This window comes from Electrophorus electricus, chromosome 2, assembly GCF_013358815.1.
Source record: "Electrophorus electricus isolate fEleEle1 chromosome 2, fEleEle1.pri, whole genome shotgun sequence".
Taxonomy (NCBI): domain Eukaryota; kingdom Metazoa; phylum Chordata; class Actinopteri; order Gymnotiformes; family Gymnotidae; genus Electrophorus; species Electrophorus electricus.
Window position 1 is genome coordinate 28,957,447 of NC_049536.1, and position 16,552 is coordinate 28,973,998.

A 16,552-nucleotide genomic window follows, 5' to 3' on the forward strand; every position below is an offset into this window, starting at 1 on the left:
TTTCCCCAATCAGCCCAAGTCCAGTTCCTGTGAGGCTAACCTGACATGGCTCTTGTTGAAGAAGATTCTTAGAGGGGAACCTAAAAGTGACCTCAGCCCAGGTGTGAATCTGGGGCATGCTCCTGGGAACCACTCCGGAAGAACACCTCAGCAGTGATGTGATCTGGGCTGCCAAACGAGGTGGGGTAGTAAACAGGAAGTAGTAATAGGTTGAAGCAAGCATCCTGTTAAAAATCACACCAAACACAGCATGAATATGAATACTGAATATGAACATGAATACTGACCACAGACCGTCTCGGACCTACCCTGATCACCCGCCCCAACCTTCGTCATCCTCCAGCTCAGAGCCCCCTGACCCTCACCATCCTAAGGCTCCCACTGAGCTCATGTCCATCAGACTTTTTAACACTTTTTATAAGACTTTTCAAACACACACAAATTTGTGATGCCATTACATTTGCACACCTGACCTGGCTACAACATACTGTTCACTCCTACTATATACAAAACGCCAGTTGCCTACGTTCCGTTTCTTTAGTGGTAGTGTAGTCTGTACATGGAGCCCACCTCTGCAGTGTGTAATATCACCCACAGCCCGGTACTAGAACAACCCCCTATAAAGGCAGAGGGAAGCTCCTCTCTGCTACTGACAGCACTCAGCTGTTCTCAGCCCTCTGCACTACTGACCTGCACAGGTAAAAGAGAAAGAGCAGGCGTGTGCACGCACACACACACCTCAGCACAGCTGCACACAGCGCCCCGCCCCACCCCCCACAGTGAGCCCCACACACACCTCAGCAAAGCTGCAGACAGCAACCCCACCACTACACACTCTCCACTGCTGCAAAGCTACAAATGACATCTGTAATTTCTCCAAACAAATTCATGAAATTATATATGAGTATAACAATAAACCACTCCAAGCAGGTAAACAGAGAAATTTATTTACACAACTTAGAGGACTTGACAATAATCACAAAATTTGACAAAGAAACAAAATGCCAGAGACTATATTTCATTAAAAATATACCGATATGAAAGTAACAGCCTTATCAAGCAGATTCATTTATTAAAACGTTTTGTCTTATTAAAAGCACCAGTATGAAATAGCCAAGTGCAACCCTAAACTTGATATATTTAATACATTTGATATACTTCTATTAAAGAGAGCGTTAAACACCACTGCTGCTATCTGAGGTTAAGGCAGTAATCTCAGGAGGGTGGAGCTGCTCTGATAAACGAGGTCAAGGGCTGTAATCTCAGGAGGGTGGAGCTGCTCCAATATCCGAGATCAAAGGCCCTAATATCAGGAGGGTAGAGGTGCTCTGATAGCCGAGATTATGGACGTAACCTCAGGAGAGTGGAGCTGCTCTGTTATCTGAGGTCAAGGCTGTAATCTCAGGAGGGTGGAGCTGCTCTGCTATCTGAAGTCAAGGCTGTAATCTCAGGAGGGTGGAGCTGCTCTGCTATCTGAGGTCAAGGCTGTAATCTCAGGAGGGTGGAGCTGCTCTGCTATCTGAGGTCAAGGCTGTAATCTCAGAAGGGTGGAGCTGCTCTGTGAGCTGAGGTTAAGGCCTATAATCTCAGGAGGATGGAGCTGCTCCATGATCTGAGGTTAAGGCTGTAATCTCAGGAGGGTGGAGCTGCTCCATGATCTGAGGTTAAGACTGTAACCTCAGGAGGGTGGAGATGCTCTGGGATCTGAAGTTAAGGTTGTAATCTCTTAATCATAAACCCTGATTTTCAAACATGCAATATATCCACCCAGTCATCCACATTTTTCTAAGAGTTACACAGAAGGATTTTTGGTTTAATGATGGTTCTGAGACCACTCAGACGCACTCATGTCTTGTAGAGTCAATGTGAAGCAGCGTTCTAGTGTGCAGTCAACCGGCAGAACTCAGCGTTAGGTGCGTGCAGGATTCAGTACTGGAGTGTCTCACAGCAGAGCTCAGCATCACCTGTGTTCATGAGGACCTAGCATGTGTGCTTGTTTAACTGTTTCCTGCACTGTCCTGCACCTCGACACACTGTCCTGTCTCTGTCAGGTCATGGAGACGCGTCACCAGCCAAACATGTACTCCATAGCTTTAGACACAAAAGTATCATCTTTTCTTGGAGTGTCTCTGTCTGAGATGACCTAAAAATCAGAAGAACAGAAGCTGAGCAGCCTGACAATATCGGCGCCCATCCTCATAGGAGCAATGTCAAGCCTTTGTGATGTCAGTAATTATACATCACCATCACAACAACAATGACTGACCAGACATCAAAACAAAAATAAGCACAAAACATAACCAAGAAACTAAAGTAGCAGAGGAACCTGAACAAAGAGAATCTAAAACCAATCTGTGCATGTATGTCACAGCGTGGCAGTGCGGTACCTGGTATTCACTGCTGGAGGTCTTGTAGGATGCAGATAGGGGTCTCATGGCGGCACGCGGGGTGGAGCCAGCGTGAGTGGGTGTGCACACCGCCCTGACTGGGGGAGTGCTCAGCACCCCAACACCACTGCTGCAACCGCCACCTTTCTCTGAGCCCTCCATCACATTCTGAGCACCACCACAGAAACACAAAACACATCTTAAAACCAAATCGGGGGGTGGGGGGGGGTTTACAGTGCGGTGTGCCTCATTAGGCTAGACACCATCTGCTAAAAGCTAAATCTGGATTAGAGACCAGTCTTCACTGTCCAGACTGTATAACATGGATTAGAGACCCTGGGGACTGTTCTCAGATGGCTGGAATAGACAGTTCATTGCTGGACATGATCCTGGTTTTGCCATTCTTTGAAGCTAGTCAGAGTTGTCGACAAAGCAAGTGCGTAATCTTATACCCACTGAGGAAGTTTGCACAGCATAAACAAGATTTGATCCCAGATTTAGAGCCATTCTCTGAAACCGGAAGTAAATCTCAGTCATGGCAACCTTTCCATGCAACAACAGAGTAGGAAAAACCTCAAACAGCAGCGAGACCAAGACCCTTCAAAGTGCTGGTCGTGTTTACATGATGAGACCCACGAGAGCCTTGGCAAAGCTCAGCCGTTTGCTTACAGAAGCGTGTCACCTTAGTCAGCAGGAATCTGAGCATGTGGAAATTCTACTGAAAGCACACATTAGTAACGCAGACGATGTTCTGCTTTGCAGTCCTGTACACGATAGGGTGTGAGAGACACTTGGAGTTCGGACAGCTCTCCCAACTCAGCAAGGATTTATTCCCAACGGTTCCGACACTCGGAATAAAGCAAGCAAAGGTTAATGAGGTATGAGCGGAGGCCAATGACCAAGGCAAATCAACCAGTCTATAACGAGTAATAGAATATTGTAGAGTAATATATAATTAGTTATATATAGTAATATAAGAATACATACAAGCTGCAGATAATTCAGAGTTCTTGTCACATGACAGCATGATTGCATTTCCCTCATTAGTATAACGATCTACTGTTCTCCAGGTGGAAACTGACCTCCCACTATTCTTATTAGCCAATCACAACTTTGCAGACAACCGTCTCCATGCGCATGCACCGCCCCCTCCAATCACCATCGAGGTGTGCAGTTCTCAGACAACTCAACCCAGCTCTTCTGATCACAGTCACAGAACAGAACCTCTGTCTGGACTTGCCACATTTGGTTGATCTTGCATGCGAGACCCTGTTGTCATTTTTAATCAATTTACAGATGCTTTTGGAAACACAACATTGAATACATGGTAATAGCTAAAATGAGTTTAAAAACAAGAAACGAAGGACTAACCAATTAAACATGCGCGCACACACACACACACTCACCTTATCAATACATGGTTTGACCCCAATCATGATGGCCTCGCCAAACACTTTCCCGTCTTTACTGAGGGCTTTCCTCGCCTGCAGTTTAGACTGGTACTGGATGTGCATCCAGTTACCTGCATTAGACATCTGCGCGCACACACACGTTAGGGTTAGGTGTTTGAACACATGCTGAAGCTTTGCCAGACGTGAGAGAACTCAGAGCAGAGAGGTAGGTACGTACTACGTGTTTGAGAATATTCCCGTACTGTGCAAACTGTAGGAGCATGTAGGAGGCTGAGGCTGGTGGGAACCTAGAGAGAGAGAGAGAGAGAGAGAGAGAGAGAGAGAGAGAGAGAGAGAGAGAGAGAGAGAGAGAGAGAGAGAGAGAGAGAGAGAGAGAGAGAGAGAGAGAGAGAACACAGCTACAAGCTGCTGGACTCGAGCATGAAAGAATCAAGCCTAGGTCAAAATGGGGTTGTGTGCTCAGCTACACTTACCCAAACACAGTGACCCATGTCTCGTCGAGCTGGTCGTCCGAGGACAGAGCATCTCCTTGCGTGAAGAAAGGATCGACCTGGGCAGGCGACAACGTGCACTTCCTCTGCTGTCCGAGCCCCGCAGGACTGAACATGCTGGGAACTGCAGTAGGACACACACACACAGTTCACGCCATCTCTCTACTCTCCACTCAAACACAAACATGGAGATGTGCTGAACACTTACTGCTGCCCGGAGCTGCACTCACAGACGGGGTCTGCAGGACAGAAAAGGGCTGCAGAGAGAAACATAGCAATGTTACAAAAGCCAGAAGACGCCAGACGCCACCAGGACTGTGGGGAAACAGACACTCGACACTGCGAGCACAAAAGGCGTTCAAATAATGAATAATAACATGCTCTATTCTGAAGTTATTCTAGCAATGTATAAAATTAAAGTATTGATTGAGTGGCTGTGTGTTTACTGTTAATTTCCACAGCTTTTAAAAAACTATATTTTTAGAACGTTCTAGAAGTAGTTACGTTACGGATAACCATGGACAATAATGTCACAGGTTGAGCACAAATAAATTTAAGTTGGCACTGTCTATCTAGAAGCTTTGTATAAGAAACGAGAAACTAAATAGCAAATAACCATAGAGATGACACTCATTACAACAAACAAACAAACAAATAAATAAAAGACCACCACCTTAGCCCCCAAACAACAGTAATGACATCAGTACCAGTGCTGCATCCCATGTGCTGTCACCTGTTTGCGAGATGTAAGAGGAGACATCCCAAGCCCCGAGCTGTTCGACACATCCTCATAGATGCTTCTCACTGGAGGAGCTCCACTTTTGTCTTTGGGTGTTGGAACCACAGGCTGAGGAGGAGAGCCGCCTGACAGACACGTTAGCACACACCAGGTAGTTAGAACTCAACTCCTCGGACATGCGCTCAGCACTGGACAGCAGCAGAGAGCTGAATGAATCAGACTAGACAAAACTTTCTCTAAAGTTCTTCGTTCGTTTACCTGCTAGAAGAGGGGACCTCAGTTCAACACCACCCCCGGTAAGGCCGAACGTTCTCGGTTGGGGCGTGGCAGGCGCTGGGAGGTCGCCCAGCAGAAAGCCCGGTAAGAACTGCGCCCCAGAGCCTGGTTTTGGGGACGTAGGCGAACCCAGAGACATCGGTTCGATACCTACAAGAGCAAGAGAGACGAGAAACGACGCCGATGCCCCACGTCAGGGCACAAACGAGACTAGTTAGTGACGAGCCTAAGGACCAGCTAAGATAGTTATCCAGCTAAGACCAAGTTACTGCCCTGACCCTCTCCACCACACACACAAGCCAAAACGCACGCCTTTAAACTTACTGCTAAGATAATGCGGCAACTGTACCTTAAATTAATCAAGCTTAATAAATCTTCTGATCTTTCGTATAGCATTAAGGGAACGGCTGCTTCGCTAGGACAAGACTAGATATTTATACTCTACAAATACAAACTGTGTAGCCATTTAAATGCAAGAAAAATATTTTAAAAACAAACAGTTTCCTAGAAACTTCAGCTATAAATATTAGTTAGTTCACACGTTAGCCTAGCCTAGCCGACTCCCGGTAACGTTATGCGGACAACACTCAGAGAGCTAAACAAACATTTATAAGCTACACATGGTGAAGCGTATTTCAGAAGGTAGCTAACCTAACACAGCAGACCAACCTTGAAGGTCCATCAGGAGCCGCTGGCGCCGGTAAACTCTCCGACCCGAAACACGTCCGTTAAACGTTTCCAATCTCTCGTGAAAAGATACTTTCAAACGATGGCGGAAATAGCGCGTGTTCCGAAAATCCAAGAACTTCCGCTATCGTAGGCGGAAAGAGCGAAAGACAACGGTGAAAGTTCCGGGTTATGTGTAGGCTGCCCCCTGGCGGCTAAAGCCAAACTTAATTTCATGAACCAATGTTGATAAACTCACATTTACAAAAGACTAAAAGCATTTTTGTTATAATACCTAAGACGATACTATAAGGTGTGAGGACAAACCTCACAGAATGAATATGGCTAATATGAGCTGGTCTGAGGGATAAGACCACCCAACACCTGGCAACAGATGCGCCATCAGAACAGAGTTTACATTTGGGCCTGGAGTTTTATCACAGAGCCATTTTTAAAATCAAATGTACATCAACCAGCATTTATTTATTTACTTGTTTGTTTAATTATTCATTATTTAATTAATCATTATTTGTTTTAGCATTATTTTCTTCATATACTTCATTATATATGTATTTTGTTTGTTGCTTTTGTATTGATAAAATCCAATATGTGGTCTAACTCATAAAGATTGTGTTACAACTGTCTTGATTCATAGCTAAAGAATTTTAGATGGTTTCTTTTTATTTTTTCTTCATAAACAGATATGATGCTAACAAAGTCAATCAATTAATTAGTTAATTAATAAGTTAGAAAGACAATTCCCTGAATAAAAGAAAACAAGCTAATAAATGTCTTCCTACAGTAATACTAATGGAATGGCCAAAACATTGCTGTGTTTTTCATAGGATGAAGCACAGATTCTTGCACCTTTATGTGAATCTAATTAATCAACTCAAGGCAGCAAACAGCTCTTTATTATGAACACCTTGTATATGTGTATTATAAGAGCCAAAAATGTTACACTTTATTCATATCCAAAGGAAAATTTGAGAATTTCTTCTGTTACAAAGCACAGTTTGTGATAAAACCTATAAAGTGGCTTTATAATGACAGGTTAAATGTCCTGTACATGTCAGGATAAATGTCCTGTACAAAGAAGTGAGTTAGACCAAATAAATGCTGCCATCACCTTGAACAGATATCAGTCTGGAATATCAACATGGAATATAAATATGGCATATCAATATGGAATTATCTGATCAATCACTTACAGCAATCGGGAAGATTTAGTTCTGAACTGCTTCAGATATCTGAGGTGATAAAGATCAGGTGGTGAATTTCACTGATACAGAGAGGAGTTTGGGATTCCTGTAATGGAGCCCAACGGAACACAGGTTTTGGGGTTTTTTTTCAGTTGAAGCTTGTATATTCAGGAGGCCATCTACAGACTGTGTGAATGAAGAGCTGATGCAAATGGTTAATACACCTAACCACCATATGGATGACCACTAGAGGGCAGTCCTGCTCCAGAGATGGAGTGTCTCCTCCTAGACCTGCAGAAATGTGCTCTTCATAAGTCCAAGTCCTGAGTCATCAGTAGGAACTGTAACAGTGTAATGAAAACAGACATCTGAATATGCTGTTATGCACTCATGGACATAGGACATATAGGAGCGAGGTTATCCTAAGTAGTTGTAGTTCAGTGGTTAAGGTACTGGATTAGTAATTAGCAGGTTGCTAGTTCAAGTCCTAGCACTGTCAGGCTGTGACTGTTGGGCCCCTAAACAAGACCCTTAATCCTCCATTACTCAAGTTGTACTTAGTCATATTTGCAGGCTTTTATGGATAAAAGTGTCAGCTAAATGCCATAAATATCACTGTTAAAGAACAACTCTAACAATAGTTACATAGTAATAGGTAAGTAATAATGTGTTACATCACAAATACTGACACACTGTACTTAATTCATAGAAAATGTATACATACATGTGTAATAAGAAATAGTGTGAAACTGTAAAAACAGGTGTAATTAGCAAATACTGTACAACAATAAGAACTCAGGCCTCTTAATTACTAGAACTGTTACTTATAGTATATTAATAATCCTGACTATAATTCCAACTACAGGCTCTTTCTCCATGGCTGCTGCACAAGATCAGAAATAAGCAAAGCAGAAAGCAGGACAAAAAGGTTGTGTGTGTTAGTGTGTTCATGCAGGACAGGTGTGCTGACATTACAGATGAAGGACAGGTGTGCTGAGATTAAGTACAGATGAAGGACAGTTGTGCTGAGATTAAGTACAAATGAAGGACAGGTGTGCTGAGATTAAGTACAGATGAAGGACAGGTGTGCTAAAATTAAATACAGATGAAGGACAGTTGTGCTGAGATTAAGTACAAATGAAGGACAGGGGTGCTGAGATTAAGTACAAATGAAGGACAGGTGTGCTGAGATTAAGTACAAATGAAGGACAGGTGTGCTGAGATTAAGTACAGATGAAGGACAGGTGTGCTGAGATTAAGGTTACAGTAATGCCTTCTGCTGCCAACCTGTATGGAAAGGGTTAAGGAATAGAAAATGGTAATATATATTTAGAATATTTAGATGTTCAGGAAATAAGACTTTGAAATTATTTTATTTGTCTTGAGTTCATTACTGTTTATGCCAAATTAAAAATGTACTCATCCCATTTATGTGTGTGTGTGTGTGTGTGTGTGTGTGTGTGTGTGTGTGTGTGTGTGTGTGTGTGTTGAACAGAATTTTTTAAAGTTTTTTTGTTTGTTTATTCGTTTTTTTAATGAATTTAAAAATTTTAAAGAATTCAACTGAAATCAAAGAACCAAGCTTGCTCCACAAATAATCTTTATTTATTTTATGCCTAATTGTTTTAACATTAGCATACAAGCCCAGAGTCCTGTTTAACATTGGCATACAACAAGTCCAGTGTCCTGTTTTCTCTGGTCCTGCACTTCACAAACTGGTTGAACGAGGGCAGAAATGATGAGGGGGAAACGTGACAGGAGTGTTCTGAATGCACCGGGCTTTTGGTTCTACACTTTCATGATGGTAGTGTGGATGACATCACACGCTATGTTTGCCTTGGGGGAAGGTGGATTGTACACTGCACACATTACCACTTTTGTGACTTCTCTTGGCAAATAGTACAGATGCATTCCCACCACACACAGCCATTTAATCAGGAGCCAATTAGACACTATTATGCAAATTTCTCAACCAATGCACTATTGGGAAAAAAATTAAACATTTACTCATGATTTAAATAAGCAATATTTTATGAAAATAACTTAATTTATATGTTATGCACAGTTTAAATATAAATAAAATGTTCTTTTATTTTATTTATTAGTATTTTATTACTATTTAAAAAAACATTTCCCACTAATTTAATTTAATTTAATTTTTATTTTTAGCTCAGTTCTACCACTGTTTTATTATTTAAAACAGTTTTTATTTATTTTATTAATTTTATTGCTACAGTTATTATTTGTTTTATTACTTCATATTATCCCTTTACTCGATGGTTGTAAATCTTAGCTTGCTATTTATCTCTTTTGAAATCAATAGGTTTATTATCTGGTTTTATTCTATTTTCCCTGTATTAATTAAATCTTGATTGTTCCCCTAATTTTTTGCAATTTTATTTAATTCATTAATTTTATTTAATTTTATCATCAATTTGTTTATGTAATTTTGTTGCTTTTAGTCTAACCTAATAAAATTTCATTCTAATTTCTTGTTAAATTGTAAATACTCAGCTGCACTGAAAATGAGGATCACCCACAATGCATTTCTGAGTGAAAATAAAGGCTATTTGATTCATTACCATAGAAAATTCCTGAATTATAGGTTAGAGATACTCATTAGATACTGTAGACTGGCTCACTGCCATACCATCACTGCCCATCAAAGGGAAACTTTACCATAGATTTAGTTTTTCTTTGAGAAATGTTTATAACTTGCCCCTCATATCTGTGCTATTAGCCTGTGAGTGTTTCTTTGCTTATCATTTTTCTTTATTCAAGAGGTAAAGCAAGTTTTACTGACTTACACAGCCATAACAGTGTGCTGCCTTTACCATTCATAGTGAGGTCAATTATGTCAAAAGGTATTACAAAAGTTGTTCCTTGTTGTTTCTGAAATTCACGTTATTATCCTGCCTCTACTATCACAATACTTTTTTCAGCTCTAACACAATTTTGTCACTAGTTTCTCATTACTTAGCTTTAATACTAAATCATGATTTGCAGAGCAAATAGTTTTTTGTTTGTTTGTTTTTCATCAATTTAGTGAACATAGGGAACACAACCTTCCAGCCACCAGAGGGAGCCACAGGATGGCTCCAGGGTAATCGGGGGCAATTAGCCACGTTTGTCCTCTTGCCTACTTAAGAGCACCTCACAGGTTACCTGGTGCAGTCTTTGCAGTGTTCTGGTAAAAGACCAGATAGGCATTTTAAGTCAGCCTTTAAGGGCTGTCTCTTGGTTCTCCTTTCTCTCCTGCTTCTCACACTTCTCTATACCTTCCACACCCTCTGCACCTTTACGTTGTATTTTCCTTTAGACTTCAACCTCTTTGGTTGGGAAGATCAGTTTCGCCAATACTCACCCAAGCTCAGCTGGCTTTGATCCTCGCTGGGCATGGTATTGTTTCGTTGTTTCTTTTATTTAGCTTCTAAGGCCCCTATTTGCTCTGCACTTGGGTTCTCATGCTGGCTGCTGGCTCACTGAGGTGACACTGGTCTCCTGTATCAGCTAACTTGTATTTGAACGCTGATTGAAGTGAGTCATCCCATTACAGTGATCCTTTCAGAAAACCATGTTTGTGCCCCTCAGCACAGTGTTATTTAATATCTCCTACTAAACGAGACAGGAAGCATTCTCCAGCATCTGAAAGTCATGTTCTAGCCCATGCTTCTGCTCTTCCTGCCCACATTTGACTTTATTTTCTTGTCAACCCAAATAAATACACAATTTTATTGTGTATTGTGTTTGTTATTTATTTGTGTTCATTAGTTGGTTTATTGTTGGTTTGTTGGTTAGTTGATATCCCCTTTTGATACAAATTATTTAAATAATTTGAATAAAATACATTCTGCTCTTTAATCATTAGAGTAATCAAACATTCATAACATGTATCCTACGCCACAGTATGAAATACCCCTGTGTTTTATTCTTTTGTTTGCAAGAGATGCACTTTATTTTGCAAATCTTACAATGCTTTTAATATGTTAATTTGTCCTCTTGACAAAGGCAGGAAATTGGCTTCTTTTCTGTTTGATTACAAAGATGAGGATGCTTATGAAGTTTAGACACAACACCAGGAAATGACTACATTTGTTATAGTTTTGTGGCAGCATTAACTTCAATATAAATGTGCTTAATTTGATTTTCACTGTGTAGGCATTGGTAGAAGGGGCAGCTTCTAATTGTGTTTTGAAGTTTTATACACAGTGGAATACCCCCGTGATTAGATATTTGGGCAATAATTTTAGCACATGATGCCTGTCACCAACTTTCCACTGTCTGCATTCAGTACAGCACATTGACTGTGGAGGACCATATCATAGCAGTTAGAGCCTTCATAACACAGCCTTTGTTTATAGACATTGTTAATATGTCCTTCATATCAAAATAGAACATGGACTTAATGTCCCAGCTTGGAATTCCCATTTAAAATGGAATAGAACCAGCACTGATGAGTCCAAAGGGATTGCTCAAAAATGTTATTTATCATTATTATAAGTCAATACTATTGCTATACTAAAACATTTATATTTATGGCATTTAGCTGGTGCTTTTTATCCAAAGCGACATACAATTATGACTGAACACAACTTGAGTAACTGAGGGTTAAGGGTCTTGCTCAGTAGCTCAACAGTGGCAGCTTGTCAGTGATGGGACATGAACTGGCAACATCAATTAAGCATTAATTCAGGAAATTTAGCTAACTAAGGAAAATGTTCATAAATGGAATAAATTCTATTGAGTTGCTTCACTACTACTTTACTACTACAAATAGTAAAACAAAACGTGTGCTTATAATAACATGTACTTATTAACCTTCCTGAATTTGCAGGTTGAGATATTGGCTCAAAGACATTGATGAAGATGGTGATGGTTTAATTGGGAGCAGCAAAAGGCTATTTGGGATAATGACTTATTTTTAACTACTTTAGATCTCTACACAACAAAAATGCTTGAGCTCTCCAATCAGTATTCAGTGTCAAGTGACACAGGGTTGAGGATAAACATAACTAAGCGAGAGCTTAAGAGATTACTAAAACAAAAGGCTGAATTTCCCGTCCAAAGTACAAGACAAAATTGTTATTTGAATGGAAGCAGACTGAGCCATCTATTAGTCCAGAAGCTCTGTAATAATGAGAAGTATGCCAGCAGCTATTAGGTCTGGTGGAACACTGCCTACCAACCAATTACAAATCAATGATGCATCACATTTGAATCTCTATACTTCAGAACTTCATAACAAGCCTGTAGGCTAGTCTCCCTTTTTTTTTTTAGCTTTCTTGAATTACCACCAGGCATCATATTTAGATCACATTATTATTCTTCCTGAACAACAAGAAAAAAAGGAAAATCTTCAAGATGGAATGGAATTCCAGTAGAATTCAAATTTCATTTTTGGCCTGAGTTTGGAAATCTGCTGTTAGAGATGATTAATCATTCATTATTTACTATTCATTATTCGTTATTGTGCATGAATTGTGATGTCTGCAGACAGAAACTGCCACTTGAAGAAGAGAATGTTCAGCTGGGTGTCCAATGTTAGGGTGTCCAAGAGATATAGTTGGGACAAGGTGATAAGAATGTTAGGGTTAGGGTTAGGAGAAGGTGATAAGAATGTTAGGGTTAGGGTTAGGAGAAGGTGATAAGAATGTTAGGGTTAGGGTTATGACAAGGTGATAAGAATGTTAGAGTTAGGACAAGGTGATAAGAATGTTAGGGTTAGGGTTAGGACAAGGTGATAAGATGAATGTTACAAATGTTAGATGCCAGCATTTTTCTTTTGTTCTGTTTCCCTCTCTACATAGTCTGTCATAGGGGTGAACAGTACCAGCCAATAGATGTGTTCCAGCTATGCACGAAGGCCGACTGATCCACCAATGACACGTGCCATTTCCTGATAGAAGGTGAGACTTTTAGTTAATAAGATATGCTGAGATAGATGAGGATGATTTGTTTATATGTGTGGGCTTGTGTGTTGCTCTGAAGATTAAGGTGTTAAGGCTATGCTGCTATGAGAGTGTGTTACCTTTCATTTTAGCTATTGTTTCCTCATTACATTGTATGTTTGAGCTGTTTTTAGGATTGAGTCTTAGTCATATGTGCCTCACTTTAACAGCGATTATGTTATATACTCTGAGTAGACACACTAGGTAAGGGCCAAATGTAGATCTGTACAGGGTAGATCTGGATGGTTCATAGTTAAGAGGTGAAAATGTATTTCTTTCCTCTATAATCCACCTGGTCCTAGATCATTCCCATATCCATTACCAGTGTTGCTCCTTGTACTCTTTACCAAGGCTAAACTTGCTTCTGTGCTTTTCCCACTGCCCATGTCTGGCATATGATTCTTGCTTGGGATGTGAGAAATCCTGGGATCAAATCCAGGACGTACCCCTGATTTTTGCCACAGCCCTATTACGACACCTCTTGTGAACTCGATTTTCCAGGACCGCAATGAGTGCAACATAAAGAAACCCATTGAGATGCACATTCTACTGGGCTTCAATGATGTATTGTTATTGTTAGTTGTGTACTGCACCAAAAAAAAAAACACATACAAAAAAATATAATCCCAATATAAAACAAACCCTAACCCTAACCCGAGTATTTCTTCAGGGTGGGATTTACTCCAACACAACAAGCAAAAACGAATTAACGCCAGCTCAACCACTAATTTCCCTAAAACAAAAGAAAATAAAATACAACACTCCTACCATAACTCCTTATCACAAAAAAAGAGCTATAACAGAAATATAACAAAACACAACACCCATCTCTACATGTCATGGTAGACCGGTGCCCAAAAGGGGGAGACACACCCCCACAGGACCAGGACCATGTCACGTGCTTTCCTCGATCACAATCACCTGTCTTCTGACAGGAGACACCTGCACTTCATTAACCTGTACCTGTATTTGTACACCCACAGGTTCAGAAGGATGGGGCTGCACATTAGTAGCCGAACGACACGAGCTTACTGCAGAGAAGCTACTCCGCTCCGACCCATCCACTAGACTCGGTGACGCAATGTAGAAAGAGTATGAATAATAAAGAACGTGAAAATGGAACTTCGCCTCTCGCTTCCTCTCTGCTGCCCCAGTCACACTACAACTCCAAACAAAAAAAAGAAAAGGACAATATGCGCAATGTTCATGACAATCATATTTATGAATCTCTGTACTTGTCTTTTGAAACTGTGTAACTACAAGAAGCTCCTGGTTAAGAGTCATTATATAGGACCACTGGAGGCCTTGTGCATAAAGCCTCTAAAGATCAAGTACACTTGTAAGGCTCTATCTAAGAACCTTGCTAGAGAGCAAAGTACTATCTCCTCAGGCCCTATTCAAAGAAAGCCTACAACTGACAGGGATGTATGAACTCAGAGCCCTACAAAGCTGCATCTACCATGGCCATGTGGCGACTACTGCCCAACACACCAAAGGGCACCAACACATAACAACAACACAGGTATTTAAAGAGAAGTTGATTTTCTTGTTGGCCAATCAGATCGTCCATGTTGTAAAGATGAGTCACATCTCTACATCTTACAGATTTCTTTCAGAATGCCCTCGTGTGGTTGTAACGGGCCAGGCCAAAAATCAGTTGCTTGCAGATAAAAAACAGGGTTTTTACTGTAGTTCCACATAGTGAAAGAAAAAGGTTGCAACAAACTGGGCCAGGTAGACAGATTAGTGGTAAAACAGTCCATATCAAAACCAGAAAGACCAGGAATAAAAATCCAAAAGGGACTGGCAAAAACCAATAACAAGAAACAGTAAATTCCAGGTTTGATACACAGAAGAAGAAGAAGAAGAAGAAGAAGAAGAAGAAGAAGAAGAAGAAGAAGAAGAAACCCGCTCGGTATGCTTAATCAAAACTAGAGGCAATACTTCGCAACGTGATGAAGTTTTAAACCAGCTTATATACCTGTTCCTAATTCAACATTCAGATGATGATGATCTGACATGACGTTCATGATTGGTTGAGTCCTGGGTTGGGTGACGAACAGCCTGCTGGGTATTGTAGTGTGTTGAGGAATCACGCAACATGACAGTACCCCCCTCCAAAGAGTCCAGAATGGCCGAGGTACGAGGCTGCCCGTGACGACTCCCAGCACGCCTGGCAGAGCCTGGTCCCGATTGAGAATCCGTTGCAGTAAGGCAGCGAGGTCGATCCCAAGGGCGAGGCACAGGCCTTTTTGGGAACCTTGCGTGGAAGTCCGAAAGGAGACTGAGATCCAGTATATCACAACGGGGAATCCAGCTTTGTTCCTTGGGACCAAATCCCTCCCAATCGACCTGTCACTGCAACGAACCACTCCGTCTCCTAGAGTCCAGAATACGGAGTACTGCATAGATCGAGACGCCGTCATAATCAATCAGTTGAGGAGGGGTGACCTCAGGAGAGACTTCATCCAAAGGCCCTGGAATCACAGGCTTAAGCAGGGACACATGAAATGACCTCGAAACATGAAGGTGAGCAGGTAAATTCAGTTGATACATGACATCATTAATACTCTTAGTAATTTCATACGGACCCATATATTTGGGTCCCAGATTGCGACATGACCCTGGCTTGCGGAATTCTCACATAGAGAGCCATACTCTGTCACCAGGTTGGTATAACGGGTTCTCCCCCCTGTGCCTGTCCACAATTTCCTTATATCTTCAGAGAGACGGTCGATATGCTGGTGTGTTTCCTCCCATACGATTTTGCTCCACTGCATCCACTCATCCACAGTGGGCATATCAGTTGAGACAGAGGTCCATGGTGCCATTGGAGGCTAATAGCCTAAAATACACTCAAAAGGGGTCAAGCCAGTGGATGCACTAGTAAGAGAATTTAGGGCCATCTCTGCCTATAGCAGAAACTTTGACCAGTCAGATGGATTGTTCATGCAAAAACAATGTAAGAATTTACTTAATTCCTTGTTTGTCCGCTCACATTGGCCATTCGCCTGAGGATGATAGTCCAATGTAAGACTAATAGCCACCCCAATATGTTCAAAAAAGGAAGCCCAAACTCACAATGTGAATTGAGGTCCCCAATCTCATAATATGTCCTCTTGAATGCCAAATACTTGGTTAAACAATGCTTCTGCAGTTTGGAAGGCTGTTGTCATACTCGGGAACACAATGAACCACACACCCCTGGAGAAACGATCAACTACAGTGAGGACCATAGTGTTGCCTTAGGAACATGGGAGGTCAGTAACAAAATCTAGAGTGATGTGAGACCAAGGTCTCTCTGGTATGGGTCTTAGGCGTTTTGCTTTGACTGCAAACTGAACACGAAGAAACATATTCATGAATATCACCTGTCATTCTATTTTGTCATCTATTTCCCATCATATAGATGATAGATATATCCAGCTAGG

At 41.2% G+C, this 16,552-nt stretch overlaps 1 protein-coding gene across 3 annotated transcripts; it reads right to left on the reverse strand.

Moving 5' to 3' along the window:
- Positions 1-926: 926 nt before the first annotated feature.
- nup35 (nucleoporin 35) lies at positions 927-6,091 on the reverse strand. Of its 3 annotated transcripts, none has more exons than XM_027005737.2 (9): positions 5,975-6,091; positions 5,288-5,455; positions 5,024-5,154; positions 4,499-4,547; positions 4,273-4,414; positions 4,017-4,086; positions 3,794-3,922; positions 2,388-2,555; positions 927-2,143 (listed from the first exon to the last, which is right to left on the reverse strand). In XM_027005737.2, exons 1-9 carry the CDS (start codon positions 5,985-5,987, stop codon positions 2,066-2,068), a joined length of 948 nt encoding a protein of 315 aa, XP_026861538.1. In that variant the 5' UTR covers positions 5,988-6,091; the 3' UTR covers positions 927-2,065. The 3 variants fall into 3 exon arrangements, with proteins under 3 accessions (XP_026861538.1, XP_026861537.1, XP_026861539.1); XM_027005736.2 differs by having other exon boundaries at positions 5,957-6,091; XM_027005738.2 differs by lacking the exon at positions 3,794-3,922 and having other exon boundaries at positions 5,957-6,091.
- Between the last annotated feature and the right edge of the window lie 10,461 nt (positions 6,092-16,552).

Bases quoted from the DNA above. Each gene is read 5' to 3' on its own strand.
- nup35 (XM_027005736.2), bottom strand. From the start codon at position 5,987: ATGGACCTTCAAGGTTGGTCTGCTGTGTTAG. The intron at 5,155-5,287 runs GTAAACGAACGA...CGTGTCTGTCAG, and splicing joins GAGGTCCCCTCTTCTAGCAG to GCGGCTCTCCTCCTCAGCCT. The intron at 2,556-3,793 runs GTGAGTGTGTGT...GGTGGTGCTCAG, and splicing joins TCAAACCATGTATTGATAAG to AATGTGATGGAGGGCTCAGA.